At 39.9% G+C, this 21,429-nt stretch overlaps 4 protein-coding genes across 4 annotated transcripts; 2 read left to right on the top strand and 2 right to left on the bottom strand.

Moving 5' to 3' along the window:
* Positions 1 to 4,852: 4,852 nt before the first annotated feature.
* On the top strand, positions 4,853 to 5,560 carry MELLADRAFT_72124 (uncharacterized protein; the record flags this gene model as incomplete). Its single annotated transcript, XM_007411369.1, has 1 exon — positions 4,853 to 5,560. One exon carries the CDS (start codon positions 4,908 to 4,910, stop codon positions 5,220 to 5,222), a length of 315 nt encoding a protein of 104 aa, XP_007411431.1.
* Positions 5,561 to 8,110: 2,550 nt separating this feature from the next.
* MELLADRAFT_107513 (uncharacterized protein) lies at positions 8,111 to 9,156 on the bottom strand (the record flags this gene model as incomplete). The annotated part of the gene is made up of 3 exons (XM_007411160.1): positions 8,111 to 8,538; positions 8,623 to 8,789; positions 9,110 to 9,156. 3 exons carry the CDS (start codon positions 9,154 to 9,156, stop codon positions 8,111 to 8,113), a joined length of 642 nt encoding a protein of 213 aa, XP_007411222.1.
* A 6,210-nt stretch (positions 9,157 to 15,366) lies between these two features.
* MELLADRAFT_64068 (uncharacterized protein) lies at positions 15,367 to 17,247 on the bottom strand (the record flags this gene model as incomplete). The annotated part of the gene is made up of 6 exons (XM_007411159.1): positions 15,367 to 15,548; positions 15,629 to 15,872; positions 16,165 to 16,221; positions 16,286 to 16,830; positions 16,896 to 16,965; positions 17,050 to 17,247. The coding sequence occupies 6 exons, from the start codon at positions 17,245 to 17,247 to the stop codon at positions 15,367 to 15,369; spliced, it is 1,296 nt and encodes a 431-aa protein (XP_007411221.1).
* A 785-nt stretch (positions 17,248 to 18,032) lies between these two features.
* Positions 18,033 to 20,564, top strand: MELLADRAFT_116794 (uncharacterized protein; the record flags this gene model as incomplete). The annotated part of the gene is made up of 9 exons (XM_007411370.1): positions 18,033 to 18,045; positions 18,131 to 18,220; positions 18,330 to 18,395; positions 18,476 to 18,544; positions 18,632 to 18,822; positions 18,922 to 19,211; positions 19,313 to 19,903; positions 20,009 to 20,103; positions 20,206 to 20,564. 8 exons carry the CDS (start codon positions 18,158 to 18,160, stop codon positions 20,440 to 20,442), a joined length of 1,602 nt encoding a protein of 533 aa, XP_007411432.1.
* Positions 20,565 to 21,429: the final 865 nt, after the last annotated feature.

The raw sequence follows: 21,429 nt of genomic DNA, 5'->3' as shown, positions 1-21,429 counted from the left end.
TTTTGGCTTCAATAGCTTTTGTACATGTAGACCACACATATGGGAAGTGCCAGTGACACCGCAGGAATTAATTAGTTCAAAACCCAATTGGACCAAGTTTTGGTGTCAGGATTTGAAATTTCCTTGAATCTTGAATTTTGTTCACAACTTGTTTGCAATATGTTTGACAATTTCCTTTGAGTGGTACTCTGTTGGACCGGTGTATGTATGTACAAGTAGACACAGAAATTATACATCACCCTGTAATGATCTTTTTGGCCCCAAGGGTGTTGTAACTTTTCTGTGTCTACTTGTACAGCTTTATCATACAACAAAAACCCCAATTCCAACCATTCAATCATCTTTCCTTTGTCATGCATCTTCAGTCATGATCCTCTGTACAATTGGTGAATCTGTGGTGACTGATGTTGAAAGGTGTTGTTGTTGTATGATGTGTGGACAGAGTATCGCTCAAGGGAAATCAGCAAACATATTGCAAACAAGTTGTGAAAAAAAAATCACAAGTTGAGGAAACTTCAAACCCGGACACCAAAATTTGGTTCAAATGGGTTTTGAACTAATTAATTCCCATGGTGTGAAATGAGTTGATTTTGTTCATCTATTATCTGTGTAATAATGGTGCTTTCCTTGGTGAAAAAACTGTACAATATGTGCCTTATCCGGCTCATGGTTTTCCTCTTTGGACCATGCCTGAATCCTTGGTGTGGAAACAGATAAAGGGGATTGAAGGAAGCTCCCTGCAAAACCCTCTACTGCAAGGTTATGGACGGTACAAGTTTGGCGTAAGTCACTTGATCACTTCAGCCTTGCTTGAGGCAAGCATGGGACTCTGTTGTGTTTATGAATCCTTGCAATTTTTAAGGACAAAAATTATTAGAGTCAATCAATTATTGAGATCACAATTGATTGATCATTGAAATTGCAATTGAACATAGAAGTTGTCACACCTACATATGTAGAAAAAATTGAAACTCTAGAGGGATCCAAAAAGGTCTCTCCAGGTGCTTGCTGACATTGCCTTGTAAGAGTCAACTTGAAGAGAATATGTGGACAGCTCTACAGATGGATTGGGTGATGATTGTTGCAATTGATTTAGGGGGCTACTAAAAAGCGCCCGCAAATAAAACCTGAGACCGCCCGCTTTTAGAATCCGGTAGTTACTAAAGATGTTTGACTGAACTGTGGTTCAGTCTTGAGGAACTAATTTGTCGAGTGTCCCAAATGTGATTGAAATCAAATCAAATGGAAACCGGGCGGTCTTGAAAATGATCGACAACAGTCAAAAACCCACCATGCAAAACCCCTCCAAAACCTCCCGCTCTCGCTACCCACATCTAAGCAGGATAGTTGGCGTGTTTCTTACTTCTTTTCTAACCAAGTTCTGTACCACACCTATAAAGCTCCGGCTGGTGGGGCTGGTGTTAAGAGAAGTGGTCATGAGTACACGCGAAAAAGGTTTTCACACCCTCCTTGCCTAGATTCAAACTCGATGAAGCTAGAACTGCCCCTCTTCTGCAAGTCTGTCCATTTCTTCCTACCCAAGTTGGAATGTAATTTATTCGTTGAAGACCTTTATCTGCTTGTATCTGATCCAAGAGCTGTATAAAATCACAAAGACACTCGGTCAATCTACATAGTTGATTATTTTGATTGATTATCACTCGTTTCTTTTTCCTATCTCGCTTCGGAACCCACCGATCTCTCGCCACCCCTACAAAAATCACAGTTCAAAATTCTCGCTTCAAAATCTCTTTCAAAATGTCAAGTTTTCAGCTTTGAACACTCCTATTCAAACTCGATGAAGCTAGAACTGCCCCTCTTCTGCAAGTCTCTCCATTTCTTCCTACCCAAGTTGGAATGCGATTTATTCTTTGAAGACCTTAATCTGCTTGTATCTGATCCAAGAGCTGTATAAACTCACAAAGACACTCGGTCAATCTACATAGTTGAATATTTTGATTGATTATCACTCGTTTGTTTTTCCTATCTCGCTTCGGAACCCACCAATTTCTTGCCACCCCTTCTCCTTTTCATTGCATACACGTCTTGCTTGTAGTTGTTGAAGCAGGAATACAATGAGACGCTCCTTGCATTGGTTTGAAAGGGTGTTGACGCTATTCAACTTACAGGTCGGACAAATTCGCGATAAACCCCTAGGATCCACAAAACCGGGATGAATCGAAGTTGTGTTTGAATGTAGCCTCAACCTTTGAGACTATACCCAGACAAAGCAATTAAGTCATCAAACTCAAGTAAAACCTTCAAATGCTCACAAGAGCTCAGAGACTTGAATCCTTTCTGCCTTCTAGCCTTGTTGCTGGTACAAGACAGAGAATAGTCAAGCCTGAGGGGATTGCTAAGAGGCTCAGGTCCTGTTCAGTGATGTGATTGTATTTCAAGCCGAGCTGAACAATCTAGTCAAGATAAACAATCAATACGAGGGATGAGATGTGGGTAGCGAGTATTAGAGTCAATCAATTATTGAGATCACAATTGATTGATCATTGAAATTGCAATTGAACATAGAAGTTGTCACACCTATTTGATTTCAATCACATTTGGGACACTCGACAAATTAGTTCCTCAAGACTGAACCACAGTTCAGTCAAACATCTTTAGTAACTACCGGATTCTAAAAGCGGGCGGTCTCAGGTTTTATTTGCGGGCGCTTTTTAGTAGCCCCCTTGATTTATACAGCTTTAACGGTTATCTTTCATGGGCAGAATTAAAACAATATTGGTTTGGTTTGACAATGTACAGTTCTGATGTTGTATACAAAATTCTTCTCATCCAAATTAAATCCAAAGACTGAAAGGTGATTCACATAATAAGATAATTTAATCACAATAATAGAGAAAAAAGTGAAAAAAATATAACATCATTAAAGATTATATGTAAAAATGAATAAAAGAAATTGAATCCCTTTTTATGTAGATTTCAAGAATTCATTTATTTCTAGGATGAGTGGTGAATGGTTTCAATGAAAAAAAATTGTAACAAATCATCAAGCTTTTTGGTTTTCTAAAGAATCATACTCCCAAAATCAATTATCTTCAAGGACCGTACACCTATCTGTAATCAATAATCAAACCAAATCAAAATGTTTACTTTCACAAGGTAGTCTTCAAAACCTCCAACCACTCCAACTTCTGCTTTCCAACTTCCAAACCTTCCAAGTACTTCCAAAAACCTACCCTAAAGCTCATCTTTCCCCTCCCAACTGTTTTCCTTCTCCACCTTTCAACATACCTAACCCTTAACCTATCCAATTTTAAATCAAACACTCTACCTTCATCTAAAACCAATTCATAAGTCTCTTTAATCTTCTTAAAAAACTCTGGACATTGTAAACTTTCATTTGTCTTTAGATCTCTTCCATTCAAGATCAATTCTTGAGACCTTGCTTTGCATTTGTTTGACATACTTGAAAATGAATGATAACCTGAACCCCCCCAATTCCAAAGAATTCACTCATCAGTATTCTTGATGTTTTTAAGGAGGAAAGAAAGACTTGAAAAAAAGATCACTTACTTTCCCAATCTTTATAAGTCACATCTTTTCACCAAGTAAACCCAGGTCCAAGTACAGCTTGAACTTTGACCACATAATCCTGCAAAGGAACCCAAATGTCTTCTAAATCCTTCACCTCATCCTTCAACTGATCCATCTCAAATTCTTCAATTCAATTTAATTCCACTTCAATCGCTTTTGATTTAAATTTCTCCTTAGATTTCTTAATGATCAGATTGATATCTTCTAGTTTAGATTCCATAGATTTCAATTCAAACTTTTCATTCTTTTCAAACCATTTCTTCAATTTCTTTATTAACTTTTCCCTTTTGGTTCAAATCAAATCAATTTTTGTTTGTTTATCATTCAATTTGACTCTTTTAGGTTCTTTTTGTTTCATTTTAAATTATTTGATTCAATTAATTAATTTCTTTAGTTGAATATTGTAGACTGTTCTTTGATCATTGCTTCTGACTCTTCAAACACCTCAAACCGTTCTTCCTGGATTGTTACATCAGGTTTGTTGACTATCTCTTCTTTTTCAATCACTACAGCTGGTTCTTCAATCATCTGTTCTTTCTTGATAACTAAAGTAGGTTTTTTGGTGATCTTTGGCTCTTTATTGTTTTGACAGTTTCTTCAATCACTTGTTCCTCATCAATAACTACAACTGGCTTTTTGGGTATCTTCTCCTTGATAACAATCACATGTTTTTCAACCTTCACTTCCTCATCAACCACTATGACCGGCTCCTCAGGTTGACTTTCTTCCTCCACAACTCCCATAGGTTCTTGAACTTCTTCATGCTTAGATGTCTTTAAGATCTTCTACTTCTACTTTAATTTGTTTTCTTTCACAATATTCATATGACTTTTTAATCTTTTGAACTTGAGGTTTTACATAAACATCCATGAGATAATCAAACATTAGGGGGTGTCAAGTTTGATTTTTTATAACAAAAAAAACTATGAAACGGCTAAGTTTTTATGTTATAACTCAAAAAAAACTTAGCCGTGGTTGTTTAATAACTGCTAAACCATGATTGAGGTTTTTTTACATTTTGGCCTCGATCATCCACCTGGTGAGGTGAAAACTGCTGGTAAAAGGATGCAAGGTTGTCCTTGCATCCACTATTAAGCCCACTGTGTCTCAGAGCGAATCGGTCAAGGCGAGCTCTTTGATCAAATGTTGTAAGCATAAATTGTTTACGTTTTACGCAAACGGGATACATAAATCCTCTCCCGTTTGCATAAAATTTGTGTAAATTTATGCTACAGCGGGAGAGAATTTTTACGGTAAAAACCGTAAAAAAAACAAACTTGACACCCCCTATTATACCAATCCTTAGTTCAATACAAATAGTTTCATCAAAATCAAGAACCATTTGAAGAAATCATATGAACAAATTAACTTCATATTTAGTTTTAAGTTTTCAGATGCGATTTTATATGTATAATGATTCAAGAGTGATTGAAATAAATGAACGAGTTGAAAATCAAACTAAAGCAGATAAGAAAATTGTAGAAGTCGGTCATGTGGCTTATAGCATGTCACATCGGATTGCTATTCAAGCTGCTGAAGATGGTCAAGATGAACATACATTAATCTTAGGTCTTATACTTTTCCAAACCGTCCACCTTATTTCAATTTTTGCTTATGATTTACTGATCTTCATGTTTCTTTCTTGGCTTGGTTGGGTTTCGTTCAGATGATGGTGATATTGAATCAGCTTTCAAACATTTATCTGGAACGATCCTAAGAGATGTACCAAAAGATTGCTTTCACCTAAAGGACAAAAGCTAATTCTAGATTTATTATCTAACAAACGACCTGAATTGCATGAAACAGATGAAGGACAACCGATTGATGAGATCTTTATGTATTTAGCAAGATTACATAAAGCTGAATTGGTTTCGATCATACCTGATTTGATCATTGAAAACTCTTTACATAAATTGTATATCTTTGATACTTCGATTGGATTTAAAGATACCAAACTTGTGTCAACGGTCACTTTTGATTTAAACCAAACTTGATGTTCAAGATCATCTTCTTGAATTCAATTGATTTAGGTTTACAATATTCAAGGAAAACCGGATTGATTTCATTTTGATAGGGTTTTTTAATGTTTGGATGTAAGTTTAATTGAATTTGATCATTCTATGAGATTTAAGTCGGATCGAGTTCTGTTTGATCCGATTAATGAATTTCGATTTTTCAAGTCTTTAAGGTGGCTTTTAAACCAATTTGAAATAGGGTCTGACTAAAGTAAAAGTTGATTTATAACAATCTTTTAAATCATTGATTAAAGGTTTCATTTTTTGATCAAGTTCTAGATTTTCAATTTGGTTTGAAGCTTTACTGATTGTAGGAAAAACATGTTGGTTCCAAATCTGTGACACTTTGGCTTGGACAGGTTGATGGATCTCTTGAGTAAAGCTTTGAATGTAAGGTGAAAGATGTGGTGATAAGGCCCAATGTAGCTCGGCTAGATTTGAACGAACTAATGGGTTCTGAGTCGGATCTTTTGGACAAAAATTAAAGTATCCAAAACCAAAATAACAGATTGAGATCTTTAAGAATAAAGAAATCGAGATTGATAAGAAACTTTTGGATGTGCTGGGATTCTGGTTGATTTGATGTTTTTGTTTTTGGATTGGTTTTCGGTTTAGGTTTCTAAGTGAAATGGAAGAAAAAGGGTGATTAGGAAAATGAGTTTTCTTGATGAATGTGAATGTCTGTATGTAGATTTGATGGATCAGAATACAAACTTTTTTGATGATCATCTTTGTTTGTTGAGGTGGATCAAGTGTAGTTCGAATTTGAATTGGTGTTGATGATAGTAGGATGTGATAGTTTGATCTTCTTAGTAGGTGATCGTGGACCTGTTGAAGAATAATAAAGAATACAGAATTTAACCAAACAATCAAGTTTGATGTATTGATGTCAAAGTAACTGTTACCTGTGTAGAATAAGTTTGAGGACTGTAGATGATGATGATTTGAAGTGGATAAGAAAGTGATTGGATTAGTTTGATTAAAGATAATCCAAGTTTGAAAGAAAAGACTTACATTGGATGAGGTTTAGGTTGAGAATGAGAATGAGGAGTAGATTGAGTTTGCTTTGAAGGAGAAGAAGATTGATGAAGTAAATAATTGATAAAAAAATCTTTGATTAGGTGGTAGTCGGTGAATGAGTTACAACTGGCAAGCTAAGTCAAATCTGTCATTGGGAGTATGTACCATCATAAAGAGTCAGAAACATTAAGTAATCAAAACTATCAAATTTTCAAGCAGGTAAGGGGTTTTGTCTAGTTTTGTTCAAATTGATGGTTCTCCTTTAATGTTTATGATTCAAGGCAGTCTGAGAAGATTCATGGTGGTTTCAGTTTTTTGTGTTATTTATAAGGAAAGCTGTGATGGGAGACGGAGGCAGAGTTCCAGGGGACTGTCATTCCCTGTTTAGAGAAAAGGCCATATTCTATGAGCAAGGATCCATTTCCTCTTACTTTCCTTGTCTAGAGATGAGCAAAGTAAGCAAGTATCATTGCATCATTATTTTATCAATGAATACATATACAGAATCAGACATATTCAGAACCTCAAGTGGGAATTCATCAGCCAGTGTTATCTTCATGAAATGGGTGCATCCATACAGGCTTGAGGAAAGCTCCTCTGGTTTGTGACATGAATTCCAATGTTGGTTTTGTAACGGGAGCTTCCAAATGTGCAAAATTTTGACCCTGAAGCACCCCTGGTTCCTGAGATATATTAGCCATTTTCAAATGACTCTTCCACCACACCTCCACCATTAGTCTTCATGTGTACTTGTCCTACTCATATCTAATTCTGTGAGATCCTCAACATAGTTTTCAAGGCAAGACTTAACTTCTACCTCTCATCATGCTTTTTGTATTGGTCAGCTTCTTGACAAAATTGTTCACTTCCTGTCCTTCAGAGGATTTTTTTTTCTCATGCCAAGTTCCTTTAGGTGAGTGAAATAACATCAATCATTTACACTACATGCACAAGACAGGGTGGTTGGACCCTCTGGAGGCTGGCCCTTTTTACCAGCTCATGCATGTGTTCTTTGTTCTACATCCATACATGCCTATGAGAACCGAACCTATCATCTTTGATATCCTATCGCCAAAGATGATTCTCACCAGTCTTTCTTGTATGAGAGACAACCTCAGTAAGTTCATCAGTGATTCACCTTATTATTCATTTGGGTCTGGCTCCCTCACCCTTGTATGGAATCATCTAAAAACGCTTGACTGAAATTTGATGGTCACATTTGAATAAAGAGATTCCCAAATACACATCAATAATCACAAGAAATCTTCTAATGAAAAGAAAAGTTTAAACCAGGAGAAAAAGAATGAAAGCCTTTCAAAATTCCATAGATTGAGCTTTATCTGACATTTGTGCATCTGTAGTCTTTTCAAAAAGAAGTAATCAATCATCAGTTTACACCAAAACAAGTAAGATTAAACCAACATCAAGAGAAAGAAAAGCTCACGTTGTTTGGATTTTAATTTTTCTCTTACAATCTTATTTATATGTTTTTCAAAAACTTCAATATATGGTTTCAAAGATGTTTACTCCCAATTAGGTTGATTACTTTGTTGAGGTCCTTCTCCAGTTTGATTGAGTTTAACTTTTTCTAATTGTCTTAAAAGGTCTCTAACATCTGGAACTTTTTCTGGATCGAATGCATGAATTTGAGTAGGATCGATAGGTACACAAACTTTACCTGTACCAGGATTTACACAAAACGGACTTTTCAAAAGATGGTTCATATTTTTAGAAACTTTTAAATCGATTCTACGATATGTGCAATGTAATTGAATATTGATCAGTGCTTCCTTTAGTCTTTGGCTCCTTCTTTGATCACTGAAGCTAGAGTTAGCCTTTCGATCGATGTTTTTAATCTCTTGTCCAACCGTCTTGTGAATTTCTTCCCATTTGGCGAACGAGGTCATTGATTTCGCCATCGTTAACTTCTCAGAGATTTGCTTCAATTTTTCTGTTTGATGAAAGAACGACATATTCAGAAAATATAGACCATCATCTATTTAGTCAAGCAACAAATTCACAAGCATACACTAACCTGATTCACTCAAGGCTTGCAGTACAGTCGACAACTTTTCAGGATCCTTGAGAGCATCCTGTTCTACAAACACAATCTCTCGAAAGTAAACCTTGAGGATATTGTAACTACGTTCGATTGCAGGGTGAATAGGATGGGTCAAAGACACCCAAGAATGAATACCTCCTCTACCAGAATAAACCCATAAAAGACGTTGAAATGAGAAATCTTCTTGTCATGATAAATCTAGAACTTGTACAGCAATGTTAATGAAGTTCAAACAATTTTTTGCTTCAGAACGACGGCTTCGAATATCATCATAATCCGTTAGATCAATTTCAAAGACCGATTCTCTTAAGATCGTTTTTGATCTTTGGGCTGGGCCGTATAAGCAGATCCGATTTCGAATCGCGTAGGGTTCAATCTGATAAAATCCTTCTGTAATTCGATATGACTTGCATAAGAGTTGTATCTTAGGTAAGCTTCATTTCGAAGGGTGACAGTAAACTCTTGATGTGTAAAGGCGTAGTTGGGTACTATCAAAGATTGACTCATCCTTTCATGAGTTCATGTTTTTTAGTCAAAGATCACACTTGTGTTTCATTGAATAAAACGTTGACTCGCCGTATCTTGATTCAATCATAAGAAGAGTTGCTTCCAAGGAAAAAGTCGTTGATAGTAATTTGACATCACTTGAGGTTCATTTAGATTAGCCCGAGGATCATCGTAAGCCGCAAGAACACGATGCCTGTGATAATATTTTGATGAATTGAATTGAATCTTTGTGTCAGAACAAATAAGTCGGTTTTTGTCAAATGAGTAATTTGGAGACAAGACAGAATTTCCAATCACGTTTGTGGCTCCAATGGAGCATTCTTCATATCGATGTCATCATCGAATCAATGATCCAATGCCGGTCATCTACCTTTAATTGACTATCTTCTTTCTTTTCTATCTTTTCAACCGAGCCCGAGTTCACTATCGATGGGGCTATCACATCTTCCTTGATCAGCTGTTTGACAGGATCAGACGACGAATTTGTTTTGGTCTATTCCATTTTGTTTGGATGATCGTTGAGTAAGTTATGATGCATATGAGACATCTCGATTCAATCTTCTAGAGTATGTTCAATAACTGAGCTACCATTCTGGATGAAATCTAATGGAATGGTTCCAGAAAAACGGTTAATACATTTTCGGGAGAATTAGCTAAAGAAGGATCAAGACCAACTAAAAAGATCATTATCTTGTGAGATGATATTATACCATTTGATATGTGCTTATTCTCGATCACTCCTTACACCTTCATCATGATCATGATCAATCTCTTGAGCTTGTTGTTGTTTTGGGTTTTAATTAGTTGTTGATCTAGTTTTAGGTTTTTAATTGGAGTTTTACGCGTTCGAATTCACCGTGATATCATCAATGAACAGAAAAGATAGAACTCATGGTGGTTTGACCGGCCATGAAGAGAGGTGAGGTCGGAACAGCTGAGCCTAAGGGGGTTAGAGTCCTAGTGGACAGCTTGCCTTAGGGGTTTAATCCAGTTTCGCCGAGAAACTGGGTTGTGCTTTTAGTGTTATGATACCACAAATTGTTGATAAATGCTCTTGTAACAGGGCTTGATTGAAAAATATCAGAAACAACGTCTGCCTAACTTTGTTACAGAGTTGGGGGGATATCACTGTCAAGACAGTCTAAAAAGTTGCATATGAATCCTATCCACCAAATCCCGGTTTGGGACGTGCTTGCACAAAGGTCTGAATAACAAAAGAATGACTAATTACAAAAGTAATTCTCAAAAAAAAGAGGGATGAGATGATGATCTGACCATCAAATGACACCAAACTCCTTTGCTCCAACTAAATGGCCAAACTTCTCAAGGTAAATTAGTCCCTTTTCACTTAATAAGTTTAGTTAGTGTTTTATGCAACAAAAGCCTTAATGCACTTAAAAAGTGGATGATGTTATTGTGTCAACTGGGATTCGGTACGGTGAATGAGTTGAGAAGCTGCTTGGGGATTCATTCCACAAGCAAGGGATGGGTGTCACATATAGACATCCATCTCTGCAAAGTACATATAAGGCAAGTGAAGAGTGAGATACAAGTATAGATGTTGTAGACATCTAGAAAGATAGGATATGACCGGATCTGGTGTTGTAGGATCCAGTTCACATTTTTGAGAAAAGTTGATAAGAGAAAAAGCACACAAGTTGAAAAGAAAAGTACATCTAAAAGCGTGAAAGAAAAGAAAGATGATAACAAAGGGAAACAATGATATCGGGATATCACAATTATTAAAATGTGAAAAGCTGGTCTAGAGGAGCTTTCAAAATGATCAAAAATAATCCATTAAGGACTATAAAATGGCTTTTGAAATGAGGGGCAAAAGAGGGCAAAAGCGATAACAAACAACTTTTTTTGAAAAAGTGTAAAATGGATTATTTTCAAAAAATAATACATTTCTCCTGGTTTTTGTAAGCTATACCAAATGGGGCCAAAGTCATTGATATAGTCCATTTCTTACTCAAAATCCCCTGCGGAGGGGGTGGGGAAAGAATTGTTTCCCCAAACTCATTGCTAAGCGTTTTAATGCTTTCCATGGGACTTGTCCTCAGTATGACTGAGGCTGAGGCCCACTAAGCAACGGGTGTGGGACACCTAGCAAACACCTGGGCTGCTTGACCTTCTGCAAGGTAATTAGCCCAGTGCGCGTCCTGAGGGCGCAAACGAGAATAAGGGATTGGGACCCTTCAAACCTGGGAGGGTGGGAAAGTCCAAAGAGGACATGAGGGTTCGAAAAGATTCTTGTAAAGATGGGAGGAAAGGAAAGCGGAGATTGTGAAGACAAGGACTTCGCGGTTAGGAAGAGTGGACGACTCGTAGAAGAGAGAGGACCAACAGAGAGGTTCTGAACTCTGAGAGGAGGATAACCTCACCCCTAGACAGGGTGAGAGAATCCAGGGCCGGTCTAACGCGTACCAAACCGCTGTCTGAGAGCCCACTCGTCACATGGCTCAGCTTCTAGCATTACGTGAAAGGCGTGAAGCTGGATGCTCTGCTTATTTCTCCCGAAATGGACCCGGGAAGTTCCTCGGTGCCTTGTCACCACCACAACAAAAACAAAAGAGCAAAATGTGAGCACAAACATCTGACCCAGGGGTCAACAAAATTTCATGGGGCAAAGCATCCACAGGTATTCAGCCCATGACAAATAAGCCAAAACTTCTTTTGCTAAACACACAGATAGAAAAACCATGAGGTACTTTGCAAAAAGTGAAACAATCAAAATTATGCTGCAACTGAGTTATAATTGTTTGCAAATAATAAGGCCAGAGATCAACAAAACTTTATCAAATTTTATCAAGAATCTCTAAAAATCACAATTTTGCTTTGCTTGCTATCCCAAACAATCCATTGGATCTACCACACTTCATTGACGGGATACAAAGTAGAAGCCGGGCATGTGCCCGGATTCTACTTTGTATCCCGCAATTGATCAAAACTAACAATAAATGCTTAAACTGAGGTTGACTATGACTTGTACAGGAACCGGAAGGACCAAGAAATCAAATGAGAATATGGAGGATCCCGTTCAGGTTGATCAAGTTGGCAGCTTGGTCATTTCTTATGTGGAAGCAAGATCCGATTTTACCTTGGCCCATGGGAATCTCAATCAGATTGGAAACTGTCGATTGGACTCTCAGCAACACTTCGATATATCGACAGATACTAATATGTATTTAGCTTAACACAAGCCCTCTCTGCGCGGCCACGTCCGCGCGCCTCGCAGAGGGGCTTGCGACTAATTGTCGAATTCTGGCACGGAGACTCCAGCCCTTAAGTCCTCTTAAGTGGTTTTTTGATGTTTCCCGCTTTCCTCACTGATAAATACCACTTTGACTTGCAGGCAATCATGTTCATGAATGGCTTCTACATGTCTTTGACCATTGATCAACCAGGAAAGAATGCTCTGTCATTCTGTTTGCAAGACACGTATCCAGGCTTTATGTCTCGCTTGTAAAGGGGTTATGGGCTGTATTTGAACCGTAAAATCAAAAACGAGACAGTACAGGCAGAGATTGTAAAGCTTTTCAACCTACCTGGTTGGTTACACCACTCAGAGTGCCAACCAAAGGTGGCCACCAGTATGTGTAGAACCCCATGCCAAACAACACTCCCTGCAAGGTAAAGTGGTGTTTATCAGCAAGGGAAGCAGGAAAAAGCAAAAAACCACTTAAGAGGACTTAAGGGCTGGAGTCTCCGTGCCAGAATTCGACAATTAGTCGCAAGCCCCTCTGCGAGGCGCGCGGACGTGGCCGCGCAGAGAGGGCTTGTGTTAAGCTAAAATATGTACAGCCGTTTCATGAATGATTGATTTTTTTTTCAAAAAGTCGTCGCGGTGACAAAACCGAGTTTTGTTTTATTGCCCTGCTTTGTACAGTTTTGATCACTAGAAGAATCCTCGTGAGAGGATTCCCAATATCCCCTCCGGTCATCTGTCACCCCTATCTCAATGCAGATCATATTTGATTCTCACTCACTCGATGGGGTGCGTCCTTGGCGAAGGGCCCCTTTTCTGATCTGGTACGTGACTCGCACTTATCTCTAACCTCGTTTTTCATCCCTCTCTGCCCTTCTCACCGTTGCCCATCACATGCTGAGTTCCGTCAAAAATGCCTTTCAACACTTACAGCCCAGACCTCAAGGTTGCAATTGTGCGAATGGTCTTGCGAGGGATGAGCTACCCGGATATTGTCCGTACATTAGGACTCCAGGTTTCGATCGCTTCGGTTCGACGTTGGTATATCCTCTACCGCACTACACGCTCGGTGGTTACCGATCCTAATCTTTGGATGGATCAAGGCGCTCCGACTCGGCTGGACGATGAACAGCGGCGCTTCCTCATGGATTCCCTCGACGGCGATCCCACCCTTTATTCGGACGAGCTGAAATCAAAACTTCGTGAAACATTCAATATCAACCTATCAACTGGTAATCTATTCAATGAAATCAAGTCTCGACTAAACCTTACCCGAAAAAAAGTGCGAACGGTCCATCCAAACCAAAGTCCAATTGCTCGAGGCCAATATGTCGCAAGAATTTTTGGCATTGATGTGCAATGTCTGGTCTTTGCTGGTAGGTTGTCCCACATTTTTCCTTCTTTTAATGATATTATTTGCTGACAATTAATTCCAGATGAGAGCAGCCTAACCAAGCGGCGCTTGTATCGAGATTACGCCAGGTCTCGCCGCGGACAGCAAACCCGTCGCCTGCAACGTGCAACTACTGCGAATCGATGGACGATCCTACCAGCGATCTCCATGAGTGGAATTGTTGGTCTTCAAGTGATTGAGGGGGGTTACAACCGAGTGAGATTCGAGGAGTATCTAGAATTTCATCTGGTAAGCTTTCATCTTTTTGGTTCATGTTGATTGGTCAGCTGATTCACTTCCTACGACTGTAGTTGCCATTCATGCAACCATGGCCGGCTAGGAACTCGGTTCTCGTGATGGATAATGCCAGAATCCATCACGGTGGCCGAATTCCTGACCTCTGTGCCGCTCGGGGGATTCGACTTATCTACCTCCCAGCGTACAGCCCCGACTTCAATCCAATTGAAAAGGGGTTCTCGCCATTGAAGGCCGATCTTCGCCAATCAGGAATTCTACATCGGGATCTCACTAAAGATCAGGAGAAAGAAGCGATTTGGGTCGCTTGTATGGACATATTCACCGAGGAGCTGACAACTTCTCTATTTAGAGGTTCTGGTTATTTTTAGTACGAAAATGACTGTTAAAGTTGAAGGACACCCATCCATTCTTGCTGTGACTTATAGATGGCTTGTAAACTTTCCTAAATTGTGCTCACTGGACTTGAATTCAATTTTTTTTCTTTCGGCTATGAATGCCAACAATGTGGTATTCACACTTCTACTATAATTAAAATGTGTAGTGCAAGAGAGTGGAGTGAGTCTGACTTTGAATTTAACATATGATTGATTCCTTTGTTTTATGACAATGAGCAAAATGAACGAGTGAGAAAAGGAAAGCTCGAACGAGCGACTTTCCATTGCTAACAAATGTGTAATCAAATTTGTTAGAAGATGAGTAATGAACTTTGATACAAAGTTTGTGACCTTTGATCAAGTTCTCTGTCTCAAAAGCATTGTTATGGAGACAAAAAGCGTTCACAACGATATGGGATGAGGCATGCGTGTGTTTCGAGGTAGTTGGGGCTTAAGGATATCAGGTCAAACTAACCCAATAAAAGACCATTATATCTCCATCATTCAGAGTGTGTTTGACCGATACATCTGATTTTTTGACAGGATGAAGAAGATGGTTGAAAAGAAACAACATCAGAGATGATGTCCTCAGTGTCATCATATCGGACGAGTCACAGACATTGTCTCAGTCCGTATCAATCATCAGTACTCAAACCTGCTCTAATCAATGAATGTAATCAAGGTAGGATCTTTGCTTTAAGACACCAATTAAATTTGGGAAACATCATAGTAGTCAATCATTGAATAAGCAAAAACCACACCAAAAGTATTCAGACAATTGAAGACACCAGGTTGTAAAAGATAGGAAACAATAGCATGTCTTTTGAAAAAGTAACAAGATCGATAACCAAAATAGAGGTCGCTTCAGTGGAAGCGACCACATGGAAACCATGACAAATTGGAATAGAATGAGGTGTGAAACCGACAATGACAATTGTCTTTTTGTAATTAAAGCAACACTCTGAGGGTTTGTCATCTCAAGACATGATTTCGATGTCGTCTGAGGTCAACGTTCTGTCTACAAAATCATCTTCCAAACCTTCTTCAAACTCTTCTTCAAAATCCTCTTTGAAATCTCCTTCAGAACCTGAGCCGGTCATATCAATGACCTTCGGATCTTGAAGGGATGGATCGATGTGAGCGTCTTGTCCTGCACCCGCTAGAAATGGAAATGAAAACAAACAATATGTTAGTCACGGTAAGTTGAGGTGATTCGAGTGCCGTGGATACCAAACTCACCTTGGTTGGAGGTGGAAGTGGAAGTGGATTGTGCAACACCTGGTTTATCTGGAAGACTCGGTCTGCCAGAATGGATCGCCTTCGATTTCTTGTTGGCCAAAGAGGGACCACTAATCCTGCGTTTCAGATTGGAAGTGTGCGCATCTTTGGAAGTCGATTTGTCACCACGACATTTGGATTTCTTCATTATCTCGCGGTAAGCTTGAGAATTAGGAGGCATATCCAAAGTCGCAGTTCCATTGATCTAGCCGACACAGATAAATGAGCTAAAATTGAACATATAGAGAAATTTAGGAATACTGACAATTGCTTTTGCCCAGATATGTGCGCCTTGCAGTGAAAAATGATAACGGAAGGTTGGGTCCCAGGGGGCTCTCAAAATTTCGCCACCATCGCCACCCGGACCAATCTGGCTATGACGGTGGATGAGCTTGTCCACAAGCTCCCAAGAGTTCCGTTCATCTTGATGTTCCTGGAAATACAAACAAGGTCCTTTGATCAGCTCTGCCAAGAGAAGATTTTGAAGCTAGGCACACCTTGATCTCCAAAGGCGTTAAAGTCTTCTTGTTTAAAAGTCGATCAGTGGCTGAAACCTGATGAAATCGAAACAATCAACTCGGGAGCGCTTCTTAATCAAAATAGAAAAACAAAACTAACCGCGGCCAATTCACGCTTCTTTTGAGCATCACTAGGGGTACTGATGGTAAGGTCTCCAATTTTGGTTTTGGACCTATTGATTGTGTCCACAAATTCCTGCCACTCTGTGTACGAACTGAGGGTGAATGGGGTCTTTCCAACCTTGACTTTCCATATCAACTCCTTGGCCATCTCCCCAGTCAGAATGACCTCGTTCATCCCCTCTCGCATTTCCCCAATCACGTTGCCACACAAAACCTTGAATTCATTCAGACTCTTACCTATAAGACAGGCACGTACAAATTTGCCTTTTCCGGTCGGAAGGTTGTTAGAATTGATAACTGTAAAGGTCTTCTTTGGTTTAGACTTTGTGGATCCTCCAATGCGGACTTGTGGCTCGTCCGGCTCGTCCTCAAAAGCAATCTTGAACTCGACATTGATTTTGACCTCATGGGTTTTATCAAATTTCACTCGTGCTGGAGAACCGGGTTTGGGAAGCAAATTCCCTCCAGCTTGGCGAGCTGGGGAATCTGGTCCATCGTGAATAAGTGGAGGGTCCTCAAAGACTAGTGAAGAGGTATGTCAGTGGAAGGCAAGGGAGATAGTGGCTGAAAGATAGAAATATGCTCACGTGAATTCATCCAACCTTGTTCTTGAATCAAAGACATAATGGTCGCGTTGATGGAAAGTATTCCGAATAGCTACAAACAGAGGAGTTGAGTCAGACACGAAGGATGATGATTGAAATGTTTTTGAGAGGTCAATTGAGAAAAGAGTCAACAAACAGTGATCGTTTGGAAGGTGCGGAGAGAGAAATCACGTCCAGAGGCGGATGGGAAAGGTGATTCGATGTCTCTTGAAGAGGGATATTGATCACCAGAGCTTGAGGCAGGTACGTCCTCCCAGACACTTCGAGAAAGAGTGAAAAGGGGGATGGAATCAGACATTCCATCCCCAAGGGTTGTTTTGGGGTTCTCTTCCATGCATGAGCTTGACGAGAGCTTGCCTTATGGCAGATAGTGGGTGTGGTGTGACAGTCGAACGACCGGAAGAAGGCCTGCAAATAGCTGCAAATCCACTAGTGCCCGTTAAGATTGTAACGGGCGCGGCGAACGCGCAAGATATGCTTACTTAAGCTTAAGTGCATGTAAAGTCTTTAAGCTGGGTTGTGCCACTTTTATCCAATTTTTCTGCTGCGGGGATCACTTTTCTCAAAAAAAAATTGCAACCTTTCATGAAACGGCTGTATGTATGTATGTACAGTCATTTAAGAAAAGCTTGCCCCAAATTGCCCGCAAAACTCAAGCGAATTGGCGGGGAATTTGGGGCAAGCTCTTCTTAAATGACTGTAAGTTTAACAGCATCCCATTGCTTTAATGAACAATTCACCCGCGAGCCCAAGGCAGTCATCAAGATTGCTCAAGCTCGGCCGAAATGTATATCGCAAGGATCCCTCAACCGGATCATTTATGATCGTTTGAAAATGAGATTTTGCGTTGTGAGATTCGCATGAGCAGATGACAAGTGAGGGCATGGGTGATCTGGTTGTTTCCTGTTGTTTCTCACATACTTTCAAATTCGATGAGATAAAAGTTCATAAAGTTCATCTCTATTTGACTTCCTGTCCTTTCCTGTCTTCCAACTTCATGAACTGATTCTATAATTCGAACCTCGATTCCGAATTGGATCTAATTGGATTGTCACGATGGACAAAATTCACAACTTGTGGGCAACTCCAACGCAATGGAATTCAAGAGAAAGTGATGACATCAAAAACTTTTGTGGGGTTCTGTTTTCCTTGATATTTTCTTCATCTTCATTAACGTCTCACGCATTGCCAATCCTTCTGGCCTTGTACTCTTGTAGCTCATATCACAATCACATACACTGAAGATGAGCTCATCCAACAAAGCTCAAGATCGCCTCCAATTCACTCCGATTGACGAGATTTCAAAGGTATATACGATAATAACTTGATAGACTCCGTACTTCAGACCTTAAGCGCTCTGGCTTGATATGCTGTAGTCTACGTATCAATTCATTCCTTGACTCTTTTTTTCTGCAGATTTGTCAAGAACTTAGTAAGAACGTCTCAAATGGGATCACCAAAACTTTAGACTGGAGGATCCATGTCAGTATTCTCTATTTACCTTACTTTTATCAGTCCCAAACTCGATTCCCGAATCTTGATGTCTCATTTGGTTACAATAGCAATTGAAGCAATTGGGATACCTCTTGCAAGACAATGAAAACTTGCTAGTTGAAGCACTGGTCGTCGATGTAAGTCTTGCCGGTAGTTGACATACTTTGGGTTCCTGTCGGTAATCACATCCATATTCAACTGACATCTCCATCTACTACATTCAGCTCGATAAGCCGAAGACTGAGACTGTCATTGGTGAATTGGGTGGTACCATAAATGAGGTGATTTATGCCCTCAAGAATCTCAAATCTTGGCTCAAGCCACAAGCTGTCAAAACGGATTTTGCTTGGCGCATTGCCAGACCGAAGACGTACCATGAACCAAAGGGTTTGGTTTTGATATATGGCACTTGGAAGTAAGTCTTCACAAGTGACCTCATTCATCACCGCATCATACTCCTCTCAGCCAGATTGACCTGATGGGATTTCGATTTCATTTGAATTCAATTTCACAGTTATCCAATTGCTCTTGCGATCGTCCCATTGATCGGTGCGATCGCCGGTGGCAATGCTGTGATTCTGAAGCCTTCCGAACAAGCTCCGGCAATTGCCAAGCTTTTCACCAAACTTATTCCGCAATATTTGGATAACAATCATATTCGTGTCGTCAATGGTGCTGCCGATGAGTCTAATGCTCTGCTGGATCACAAGTTCGATCACATTATGTTCACTGGCTCGGGGCGCGTCGCAAGGATTGTAGCCAAGCGAGCAGCAGAACACTTGACACCCGTCACGCTCGAATTAGGTCAGTCAGCCTTGTCATGATATCAGTCTGGTGTCGATATCCCAGTCACTCACGGATAGGTTTGATTCTCTCCCCCACTTCCTTGTCGCTTTCATCCATAGGTGGAAAATGCCCAGCGATCGTTTTTGACGACGCGGATTTCCCCGTCATTGCTCGTCGACTGATTTGGGGAAAGGGCGTGAATGCAGGCCAGACCTGTGTTGCGCCAGACTATATCTTGGTTTCAAAGAAGAGTGAAGCTAAGTTGATAGCTAGTCTGAAGAAAGCTATGCTAGATTTATATCCCCTTCCCTCTATCTCGCAATCTTCGTCCAATAAAAGTGTGAACCCATCGGGAGGATCCGGCGATAATTCAGAAGTCCTTCAATTTTGTAAGATTATCAACCGAAAGCAGTTTGATCGACTAAATGAGCTTCTTAAAACAACCAAAGGAGATCTCATCCCAGTCAATGGCACTTTACATTCAAAGGCTGATTCATACAACGCCGAAGAGTTGAGAATGCCATTGGCTTTGGTCCGAAACGTGAAGAAAGATGACCCATTGATGCAAGAGGAAATCTTTGGCCCGATCTTTCCCATTGTCACCTACGACCTTGAATCACAAACGATGCCTGAAATCTTACGCCCGATTTCAGACGCTGAACCATTATGTGTCTATGTATTCACTCAAACTTCATCTAATTTGGAGCTTGGTGAGTAGTGCAATTGTCTCAATGAGTAACATTTTAATGCTGATCGAAATCTCGAATCTCTGACTTCGAAACACCAACGTGTTTGCCGAAATACAAATTTTCCAGTCAGAAAACACACAAGATCGGGTCAAATTGTTTGCAACGACCTTTGTACCCAATTGGCAATCACAGGTTCACCTTTTGGAGGCATTGGTCAATCAGTTGAGTGATATGATGGGAAAAGCTCAAGGACTCGTCTTAACCAAGTATCCAAGAATCCTATCTGACCAAGACAAATACCTTCCTCTCCACGAACCTAACAGGGTCACGGAAGCTATCGAGGATACCATTCGTTTTTGACGTTCACTTATAAGCGTCCATCTATCAGCCTTTCACCAAAGGTTGACTTTCTTTTCAAGACGCGTTATCCACCTTATACACCTTTTAAGCTTAAGATTTTCTCTTCAACGATGGGACCGGCTAAGATCAAGGGACTATCGAAACCAGAAGCAGTCCCGAAAAGTACGCAAGTTGCCAAACGTACATGGTCCCTGCTTTAACCCCGATCAGCGGTTTAATTGCGGTTGACTACTACGTTGTCCCTTTGTTGATATGTATGAGATCATATAAGAGCATCCACTATGGGTGCGGTAACCAAGTGATTTATCGTAACTTTAACGCTAAATTATACACAGGTCCACTATGGACCTGTTTTAGACTTGCGGTCCGTACGACTGCATCAAATCTTGCTCTCCGTGTGTTCAAATCTACGCAAGCCTACGACTTGATTTATCGTAGGAAATCAAGTCGAAACTACTGTTCCCAAAACTTCAAACTGCATATGAAACTTCATTTCTCAAACTTCAAACATCAAAACCTCACTTTTGAACTTCAAATTTCAAACTTCATCCTCAAATCTCAACTTCGAGATATCACATCTCGGAACATTGCACTTTGAATTGAATCGATTTCAATCACAACATCACCCTATATCTTAATCTTTTGCGAGACACCTTAAGAATTGAGGTGCACAATAGTCAATTGCTGAGTAGGCTGAGCTCGAGCTCAATCTGTTTGGAATTGAGTCTGAAATGGTGAAGGTGGTGTGTGAAGCCTATAAAACAAGATTTCTAGACAAGTTGCTCAAATTCTTGATGTTCCTCATCATTGTGGTTTGAAGACTTCAAAAGACAGTCGATGTGTCTCTTCAAGGAACTTGTAGTGGGCATCTGATGGATGGTTTTTCGGATGGGATTTGTGAGAAAGATATGATAAATCATCGCAAAATCAAACCACTGTGGATCTGGTTGATTCACAGTGATTTATCGTAGTTAAATCAGACATTACATCAATCCGTAGTGGATTTCATGCGGTTACCAACTTAGGTAAAACACGCGTGATTAAATTTCGCGGTCAGGAACGCAAAACTTACGATAAATCACCATCATGATAGTGGATGCTCTAAGAGCATCCGCACTCGTGCGGCAAATCGAGTGCGGTAAGTGTAAATTTACTGCAACGGCGGGGCTTATTCCACACCGGGAGCA

This window comes from Melampsora larici-populina, assembly GCF_000204055.1.
Source record: "Melampsora larici-populina 98AG31 unplaced genomic scaffold MELLAscaffold_24, whole genome shotgun sequence".
NCBI classification, from domain to species: Eukaryota; Fungi; Basidiomycota; class Pucciniomycetes; order Pucciniales; family Melampsoraceae; genus Melampsora; species Melampsora laricis-populina.
Note: the sequence above shows the minus strand (reverse complement) of the source record. Positions and strands in the feature narration are given on the sequence as shown.